Raw genomic sequence first — 10,519 nt, 5'->3', positions numbered from 1 at the left:
TCTGAAATACTGTTACTGCATGTTAAGTATAAAATGTTTTGTATGTATGTTTTCTGGTTCTTGTGTAAATGATCTCTGGAGGAAGCTTAGCTAAGCACCAGTTATGCTTTGATGGCATAATATTAAATTGCTGCAGCAAAACTTGATTCTGTTGTCTTCAGTTTTCGAAGTTAAATTTCTTTTCTGTTTGTGAAGTCCTGTGCAGGAAATTAAACCATTTCATGTTTTAACTCGCGTTTTTCATATTATCTTGTTCTAGGTTGTTGGAAGAGGAGCCTTTGGTGTGGTCTGCAAGGCAAAATGGCGAGCTAAAGATGTAGCCATTAAACAAATAGAAAGTGAATCTGAAAGAAAAGCCTTCATTGTAGAGGTACAGTAAGTTTGTTGGAAAATGTGGGATTTGGTAGAGATTGTTTTCTTCAATTCATGGGTGTATTTAGTGTACTAAAAGCTATGTCTGTATCACAAGGTAAATGCAGCCTGTGGTACCCAGTACAGGCCTGAACCCCTTGTTATGCAGAACAGGACACCTGTCAGAGCATATTGGAGCTCCTTTAGTTCCCTTCCCATGGAAACTGGAAGGCAAAAAGGGGAGAGAGGAGGGTGCACAGGTCAGGGAAACGCCAGTTCCTGGATTCTGTTCCAGTGTGGAGTCAGGGTGCAGCTGAAATAGCCACGAAAATCCTGGAGCTGTTTAACACTTCCAGGGGTTGTACAAGCAGATCCATACTGGAAACTGTTTCTTAGTTTTTTCAGCAGTTTTAATAATTTCATTATATTTTCTTGCATATAATTTTATTAATACATGTAACTCATTTAAGGGCAATCGCTCTTTCTATTCAATGTCTACTTCTTTAGAAACATCGTTAATAGTTCAGGTACACTGATAAACTTCCCAGATACATAACACTTTTTAGAATCAAAAGTTAGCCATTAATTTAAATGAGATACATTGTGATGTGCTGCTTAGTATTTAGTCAGTCAGAATCTAGGATGTTCAAGATATTCAAAATATGTGAAAAATAAATCTCTTAGTTTTGGAACTAAAAATGTAACTACACTGAAGGGTTAAAGGAAGCATCTTTGTAATAGGCCTCTCTGTACATATCTATATGTTGTGCGTTGCCATGGAAAGTTTTTGACGTTATTAATCTGAGACATTTAATACTGAGTAGATCTGATCAGTCTCTCATCATTTTTGTGTTCAGAAGAGATCTGAGAAGATAAGCCCAGAAATACTTCCATAATGACAGGGATTCAGGAGACCCTACACAGTGCAAGCATCAGTTGTGATGCTCCATTCTGTTTTTTTTAAAACTTCTGAAGTGTACAAAAAAAATAACACTAACTCCCTAGACAATGAACAGCATAAGCTGTCCCAGAAGTCTTGTGTAAAGGGGCAAAAATATCATTTTTCCTTCTACTACCTACTGGTAAAGAAAAATTCGGTGCAAAATAGCCTGATTGTCAAGTAGTACAAGCAGCAGTTCTTGGAACTCTATGTCACATTAATGTTAAATTGGCTGGCTTAGTTTATAGTGTTGTGGGGTTTGGGTTTTTTTTTTTTTGTTTTTTTTTTTTTTTTTTTTTTAAGAACAGTAATTTTCTATATTGTGAATACAGCAAATATGATTCAGATTGTTTATAAAGTCAGAAAATCAGGATTCCAGAATTGGAGGCTCCAGGAAAAACACCAAACCTGTAGAGGTCATAGTTGCACAGTGTTTGACTTGCGTGATTTTACTACACCGTGGAAAAAATACTTTCTTTAAATTTAATTTCTTTAGAATTTATTTTTAAATATAGTTCCAGTTAGACACAAGCCTAATTACATAAATTGAAATGCAAACAGGGGTATCAGTCTTGTAATTCCTAAAATCACCATCTAGGATTACGCAGAACTGTAATTGCTGTTGTGGTGTATGAATTATAGATGTGAAAATAAAGCATTAGCCTTTTTTTCCCATGTTTTGAAATGAACTATGATTTGTATTGCAGCTTCGACAACTGTCACGAGTAAACCATCCCAATATTGTCAAGTTATACGGAGCCTGTCTAAACCCAGTAAGTTATAGCTTTGTCAGCATGACAAAAGATGACTAGCTTAACATATGCAAGCATCAATGCGTAAAATGCGTATTTTACATTCAAAGTATATATTTTATATATATTTTGTATGTTTTAACCATAATAAGGAAATACACAGATATGTAGGTTGGTTGATACTTTCAGGTTTTTGTTTTTTCTTTCCCCCGCTATGATAAATTCTTGCAAGAAAACACCAAATGCTGTTTCAAACACCGATTATAATTCAGTTTGTCAGAACGGCATCTGGTGTATTACATATGCAGTGTCATTTATATCTACAGTCCTATTAATTTCAAATCGGCAATATGAACAAGAAAATACATTAGCAACACATGATTCATAGCTTGTAAATCATTTCCTATTGTCATATATGTGATTGTCAGGATTTTGTTTCTTTCTGTCACAGCTGCAAACAGTCCCACAAATTCTTAAAGCAGAAAACCAAGGACTGTGACAGGACAGATGTATTCTTAGCTAATTCTAGTTTGGGCTATTTAATTGGTTAAAATAATGCTTCATCCCTTTTTCCTTAGTACTAATGAAATTCTTTTGGTATGGTACTTAAATTTTTTTGTAAGCTACAAAAAAAAAAAAGGTAAAGGCAAATGACCGGTTTGATGACAGCATTTGCTTTTCAAGATGGGGAGGGGCAGGTCGTTCTCTGCTTTCCTAACTTACAGTGGGAACAAAATACAAAACTGATTTCTGTTTCATGTATGTAAATATGTGTCATTCAAACTGACTCTTTACCTCATAGATAAATTTTCCACTAGCTTAGGTGTGGAGACTTCGCAGTTCCTCTCAAAGAATTTTCCTTTCAGTTTACAAAAGCTGTTTCTCGCCCCTGCATTTAAAACATCCCTATTTTTTGTCCCCTCCTCCTCCAAAGGTGTGTCTTGTTATGGAGTATGCTGAAGGAGGTTCTCTATACAATGGTGAGTATCATTTCAACATAGCGTCTTCCTGGAGCTGAAGTGCTAGTGTTAGGGCAAATGTGATCTAAAATAAAAATTTGTTTCATACATATGTCTCCATCCTTGGAGATACTCAGAAGCCACCTGGGCAACTGGCTGTAGGCGTGACCCTGCTTGGTGGACCTCCAGAGGTCCCTTCCAACCCCAAATACTGTGTTTCTTTGAAATTCTTAAAATAATTTTAAAGAGAAAGGAATGGGCTTTTAAAAAATGCTTTGCAGTCCACTGGTTTGTTTCTTGATATCAGTTTGTTATATATTTTATACAAGTCATTTAAGATTTTCCAGTGGAATATCTGAAAAGATTCTTCCTTAACTTATAAATTCCCTGAGGATTTGTTTAACATAGACTTCACCAGGGATATCTGAGAACAGGCAACACCTTCAATATTGAATTTTAACACGAGCAATTACGAAAAATGAATTAAAAAATGGAAAATACTTTGACATTTCCATTATTTTAACAGTCTACAGAAGGATATTTTCAGTTGCAGTGATGAGGCATTGATAATTACTTAGATTTTGTAGAGCTTTCTGACTGGTATGTTGTTAACTCCATTGTATCTGTTGTAATATGCAATAAAGTTCTTTTTAGTTTGTGCCTTTGTTTTGCAGTGCTGCATGGTGCTGAACCTCTGCCTCATTATACTGCTGCACATGCCATGAGTTGGTGTTTACAGTGTTCCCAAGGAGTGGCGTATCTCCACAGTATGAAACCAAAGGCTCTAATCCACAGAGACCTGAAACCACCGAAGTAGGTTTACGGCTCATGTTTTGTATTTTCTTACAATTGGAATTTAAGATCATTTATCATCATTTCATTGCATTTGAAAGAAATACCTTTAATTGATACTAACTTTATTGGATGTACTATATTCTGGATGAAAGCTGTGCATTTGAAACTTCAGTTACAGAATGATGGTGCATGGTACAGGAAATGACCTATACTCAGTTACTTTCTGTTAAACTGGAAAAACATCCTGCTCCTGCCCTGCATCATGGAAGAGGATTTTGATAGGGATAGGGCTTCCAATCAGAGGCGTTTGAAATGACCCAGTTTTACAACGGTTTGTGGTGTTCAATAAGAGAATGTTAGGTGGGGGGGTTGTTTGGTTGCTGGGTTTTAACATCATATTTGATCTTATATATTAGAGCTCGTTCCCCACGTGACCATCCTCCTCTATCCCTTCCTTCTGCCTGTTCCACCACCCCTGCCAGAATCTCCCATCACTTTCCACTGAAACAAAAGTGAATAGTTTTCTGCCCAGTCAGTTTGTTGATCTGATTCATTTTGCAGCTTCAGATCTGGCTCCGCAGATTAGGTGGCAACAGAGATTTGGGGATCAGCAAGATCACCTGCTTTTAGTGGTAGCCTGCAGTTATTACCAGATAAAATTATACTGTGAAGCCAAGCTTCAAATCTTGAATTCTGTCTTGTATCCCGTTTTGATTTAGAAAGCGGTTAATGTGTAACTTTGAGTGCTTTCATTTAAATAAATAGCTACGTTGACTGACATTAATGGGAGTCTTGATCGTTCTTCTTTTGGTAAAATTGTTACAGCACTTGTTTTTCAGCCTCTGGCATCTGAAAGACTAATTTTGTCAATGTATGTTTAGTGGTTCACTATGGATAAATATATTTATGTAAAACCTAGCATGTAGAAATACTGATAAATTACAATATAAATTCATTTTATTAATATTATTTTTATTTTATGATTATTAAAATATTTCATATGTTCAGAATAGGCACAAGTGACCTTACTTATTTCTCAAATTATAAAGCTGAATCACTGAGAAGCAAAGCCTTAGATACTCAACTGTATTAGAATGATAGTTGTTGGGATAAAAAAAAAAAATCAGTGGTTTATTTCCAGATGATTTCATCCTACAATTTTAATTTGTTTGGGCTTGTTTGTTTGGTTTTTTTTTCACAGTTTGCTCTTGGTAGCTGGGGGGACAGTTCTAAAAATCTGTGATTTTGGTACAGCTTGTGATATTCAAACACACATGACCAACAATAAGGGAAGTGCTGCTTGGATGGCACCTGAAGTTTTTGAAGGTAACAATAATTTACAGTGTCAATATTACATGTTCCTTCTAGGTATGCAGCTGTGAATGAATTTGGTATAGGAAAAAGAGCATATTGTAATCTTACTTTTATTTCAATCGGTGTACTAAAGTTTGAGGTAACAGCTGAAAGAGTCTTGGCGGAAGTCAAACGTTATTTAAAAATCTGTGTGGTTGCATATGCAGGGTTTTGAAGAGCAGCACTGAATTGTCTCTATCATGTCAATATTAGTTAATTACATGAAGATGTGGAACCTTTATTTGTGTAATCGCTGAGGTTTACATAAGAAGTACCTTTAGACAGCAGCTGTTTCTTATTTTATAAGCAAGTAAAACATAGCCAGAGGGCTATTTCCTCAGGACTGTGCTATTTCCAAGATTCTTAAGTCATTTCAAACTCTTTTGACATTTAAATATGCTGTCATTACTTTCACTCCCTATTCTGATCAGCTTTTATCTTTAGAATTTGTCTGTGTTTCTAAATTGAACATAATTGCCTTCATTTTCAGACCGCCACTTTCTTGTAACTCCATCTTTGTCTGCTTTTTGTGTAATCTAGAAATTTGATGTGCTTCCTCTTTCCTGCATACTGAGGAACTTGTTATTAACAGTTAATTTAGTTAAGTAGGAAAACAAGCTATTTCTTGAAGTGTAGCTGGGGAAGACTGATGACACTTCATAATTAGATAGGTATAATTGCTGCATCATTATCAGAAATAATCCAGTCAATATTAGGTTGCAAATTGAAAACCTTTTAGCAAGTCAGTACCTTATGTTATCATTGTGATGAGCAGTGGTCTGGAGAAGTCATCTTCCTGCTTTAGGAAGCAAGCGTCCTGGTTTTGATAGATTTGGCAAGTGCAGCAGTGGTTTCCCAGATTCTGGATCCAAGTGGCCTCTCTTACTGTCCTTATTCCAGAGAGAAGCAGCAAATTCTGTGTGTCCATATACATTTTTGGGAGGTGTTTCTTCCCAAACAGCACCTTTAGAGCTTTTGTTTTGAAGGTACCTTTTTCTCTCGCATATTGCGAGTACCCACCCAACAGTGATCTGTTTCATTCTGGTGCCTAAAAATTTTCCATTCTGTCCCTTTATATTGAGGCATCTACTCTCTTTCTTTAACTCTAGCTAGGAATTCTTCTTTTCTTAACATTGGCTTATTGTTAAATGAAATTGTAGAAATAAGAGATAATTATTTCTTTTAGAAATAATCAATTAGACAGTCTGTGTTGAAGCTGCATTTTTGAGTGAAAAATCTTAATCAAAACTAGATTCTGGAGTAAGTATATTTATACTAGGGGTATACAGTGTATAGCCTAATTCCTCTGGTGTATGAATTCAGCAGGGCAGAACAAAGAAACCTTGCATTGCAAATTTATTGTTGGACAGCAGCAAAAGCCTTCAGTTTACAGTTGGTTTTATGCACTTTTGCCTGAATGCATTTACTGATAATGACACGAATCTTTGTATAAGTACCAAGGAAAGAAAGGAATCTAGTAGCTTCTATGATGCAGCATATCAAGTTACTCTTCGAATGGTTATTAAACTACTAAAATTATCATGTCAAATGTAAAAATTGTTAAAAATTTCTTTGCTTATGCTACTGCATCAGAATTCAACAATAGAATAAATGCTAATCTTATTTTAGTACTATTCTGGTACTAACATTTTGTAATGAAATGAACAGAACACTCACTTCTTTTGGACTCCCAGTTTTCAGAATTAGTCCAAGACTTCTCAGCCACAAAACAGAATTTCCTTGCTCAAACAGGAGAATAACACTGCTTCCCTGTCATAGGCTGTGTTTCACAGAAGTGCTGTGGCCGCATAGATGAGAGGAACTGTTTTGCTTCCCTTTGCAGTCTGCCATTGTTAACAGATACCTTTTTGTCCAGCATCTTTGAAAAAAAGCTGATTGATAAAGCTGACTTTGCTGTTCCCCTTCATTAACTTTTAAACTCATTAGCCACGTTCAGCTACTTTGATACAGGTGTAAAGAATCATAGAATCATTTAGGTTGGAAAAGATGTTTAAGTCCAACCGTTAACCTAGCATTGCCAAGTCCACCACTAAACCATGCCCCTAAGCGCCACATCCCCATCTTTTAAATACCTCCAGGGACAGTGACTCAACCACTTCAAGTTTCAGAGATGCCAAGTTTTTCAAGAGTTTTGTAAAATCAGGAGCTGGGACAAGTCCAAATTAGTGCCTTCACTTAGAACTTGTGGTTTGTGCTGCAGCCTGTCTCTCTCTCTGCCTTGCAAACTGGCTGGTCTGCAAGAACTGGCCTGAGAACGTGCTGCTTTCCGTGCACAGTTTGTCAGAGAGATGGGGGCAGAGGGAGATGGCTTACAGGTAGAGCTGAGCCTTTTGCAACTGCATGCTATGTGATAGGTATCCACATGAAACTACGCTTCTTTAATTCCACTGTTTATGAAATTATTTGTCTCAGTTATGCTTTTTGATATTCATTAACAAAAAAATCTCTTGGCCACTCAATGCCAATTTTGACCCTAGTTTGAAGACAGATGAGCAAATCTCTATGATTTATATTCACGCATTTATTATGTTGTTAGCCATTCACACTTCTTTTTAGTATTTGCCTGAGTTGTGGTTACAGAGCATACATTCTTTGTTTGCAGTCTCTGAACGTTTTTATTCATTATTCTGTATCACCTACGTGTCTTCTGCACCTTTAACAGGCGTCTTAGAAATATTGAACTTACGGTCAAAGAACTTTAAATAATGACATGACAAAGAGTGAGAATAATAAAGAGGGAGGAAATAAGATGGTGAGGAATTGAGGAATCTGCTGATTTGTTCATATGGTAACTTACTAGTTCTGCTAAAGACCTGTAATTAATAAAGACCAATGGATGTGACAGATGTTATTGGCTGGCATATTGTGACTAACATGGAAGAAGTGAGTTGCAGAAGAATATCTAGAGGAAAACAGCATAGTCAGTTAAATCCCGAATGCAAGAGATCTTTGAAACTTAATAAATTGAGTTTTATATTATGTAAGAAAACTGACGCGTTTTGTCATTCCAGGATGACTCCAAGTAAAAAGGATTGATTTCCAGAGAGAGGCATTCTTAACAGTCCTACTGTCAAATGATTTCAGACTTAAGTTAATGTGAATCAGCCAGCTTTAGAAAACTGTTTTTTCTCTGCAAAACAAATGTGAAGTGAAAGGAAGCATATAGAGCTATTTATCAGCTAAAACTGTACTTCTTTTTAATGTGTTATATAGCAAAGAGACAAATTATATTGATGGCTTTCTTCCAGGTAGCAATTACAGTGAAAAATGCGACGTTTTCAGTTGGGGTATTATTCTCTGGGAGGTAATCACCCGTAGGAAACCTTTTGATGAGATTGGTGGTCCAGCTTTCCGCATAATGTGGGCAGTTCACAATGGTGAGTTGAAAATACTTTATTGCATTTGAAGTTGTGTATTTCACCTTTAAATTTGCTAAACACTCTTAACTGCAGCTTTAAATTACTGCTTTTTTCCATTTTATACTTCATTAAATATGTATTTTTGTCATAGAGGCTTAAAAGTTAGACACTGCCACTTTGTGTCAGTGTGGGTTTTGTGTTATTTGGCTGCTACAGTGCTTGCGTTTTCTGCTACATGTAACGAGCATATGAACAAACAAAGGGAAAAAACTCATGTTGTTTTTGGTTTGACACTCCATTTTAAAAGTGATCTGAACCATGTGCCACAAAAAAGAACAACCCAACCCCTCTTTCTGCAGGAATTACAGTTTTATTAGCCAAGTTGTCAGTCTCTTTTTTTTTTTTTTTTTTTTTTCTAATTAGGCATCTACATTAAATGTATGAGTTGAAGTAACTTGACCTGCCTTTAGGAATGTTGGAAACTATCAAACTCCTGCAGAAGCATTAAGACTTAAGAATGTTACTTTGGTTTTCATCTGTTTGGGGTCTTTTTATTCAGCTGTTTGAATTGGTTTACCTTTATATCTAGGTACCTGCAGTCATGGAGCAGAACTCTACTGTGCTAGGTACTATGCAGAACAGATTCTCAGGAGCTTAGAATATAAACAGGAGGCAATGGTGGGATTCAAATGGACAAAAGAAAGCAGTGGTACGGCATTGGTCAGAATAATAGACTGTAGCATTCTCATGCTAGTGTAACTTTTTTAACAGTGTGTTTTTAGGTACCGCGGCAAAGCACATTTTTAAGAAGAATAAAGTAATGGTAGTGAAGTAGTTCAGTGAATGTCTGCAAAGAGTTTCTGCCATTTGTGAAAGACAACATCAAAGAAAGCACAAACTTGTTTGGAAGACATAATTAACAAACAAGCAATGAAGGCGGGTACTCGGCCTGAGTGTCATTGCGTCAGTGCTAACTGATAAAAGCTTAAGAGCACAGGCATCCTGTTCAATGGAGAAGAAAAAGGGGCAGACAGTGATAGGATAAATAAGCATTATAGTCACAATAATGCACAAAGATAGATGTTTGCAAATGGCATCTTTGAATGAAGAAAGAGATTCTCCATTCATTTTTTCAAGGACACAAGTCATTGAGATAGGAGTGATGAGTGCCTTGCATAAAAGCATTAACTGTAAAAGTAAGCGTAAATGTAATAGTCATAAATCAGAAAGCCTTGGTAAGGTGTGGGGGTATCCTTTAGGGGAAGACAAATTCCCTGTTTGCCCCTAGTTTTGCTTTAAAAACTTCTCTCTTTTTTCTTTTTTTTCCCCCCTCTTTTCCTTCTTAGGAAGGAAGTGTTAGTGTGCTTCATGTCACTTGAAACCCCTGAGAGATGGTTCGTGTATTACTTGTTATGGTTAATACGCTTTTAAATTCTTGCTGCTTTCTGTGCAAAATGTCACTACATCTCCTGTATTAAACACAAATGGACGTTCATTAATTGTAGTCATTATTGAAATAGTAAAAAGAGTAGAAACTTGAACCAAAAGCAGCTGAATAGTTATACAACAGTTGAAGTACGTACGTAATTAAAAATGCATATAGGCCATGAAAAAGTCACCCGAAATTGGTGCTTCCAGTGCTTAATAATTTTTGAGGAAGTTTTTAGGAGTAAAATCAGCACTAAAAATTACTCTTTTTTTTTTCGCTTGTGAGTACAGCATTAGGAACCAAAGGCTGTTACTACTTGCTTCCTCAGTCAGTGAATTTATTCAAACCACTGCTGAAGGAAAAGTTTAATTTTCTTTCTACTTGTTTATATATAATTGTAACTTGTATGTAGTGCAAAGGAAGTTTTTTGGTCAGTTTTTTGCTGGTGAGAGAGGAAATTAAGTACAGGCCAGTTCTTTCAAACTACAATTAACTATACATTTTCCTGTATTTATTTAGCAAAATACTGGAGATATTTCAGTCCCTGTGAGTCATCTTAT

At 36.0% G+C, this 10,519-nt stretch overlaps 1 protein-coding gene across 2 annotated transcripts in view; it reads left to right on the top strand.

Annotated features, from left to right (window-relative positions):
- The first annotated feature begins 263 nt into the window (after nt 1-263).
- MAP3K7 (mitogen-activated protein kinase kinase kinase 7) overlaps nt 264-10,519 on the top strand; it is a 34,904-nt gene continuing 24,648 nt past the window's right edge. For both annotated transcript variants that reach the window (XM_009887508.1, XM_009887507.1), the window contains exons 1-6: nt 264-370; nt 1,999-2,064; nt 2,978-3,023; nt 3,677-3,815; nt 4,999-5,123; nt 8,420-8,548. In XM_009887508.1, the coding sequence (XP_009885810.1) occupies nt 2,990-3,023; nt 3,677-3,815; nt 4,999-5,123; nt 8,420-8,548 (427 nt within the window). In that variant the 5' untranslated portion in view covers nt 264-370; nt 1,999-2,064; nt 2,978-2,989. The remainder of the gene's footprint in view (nt 371-1,998; nt 2,065-2,977; nt 3,024-3,676; nt 3,816-4,998; nt 5,124-8,419; nt 8,549-10,519) is intronic.

This window comes from Charadrius vociferus, unplaced genomic scaffold, assembly GCF_000708025.1.
Source record: "Charadrius vociferus isolate BGI_N301 unplaced genomic scaffold, ASM70802v2 scaffold185, whole genome shotgun sequence".
NCBI lineage: Eukaryota > Metazoa > Chordata > Aves > Charadriiformes > Charadriidae > Charadrius > Charadrius vociferus.
Note: the sequence above shows the minus strand (reverse complement) of the source record. Positions and strands in the feature narration are given on the sequence as shown.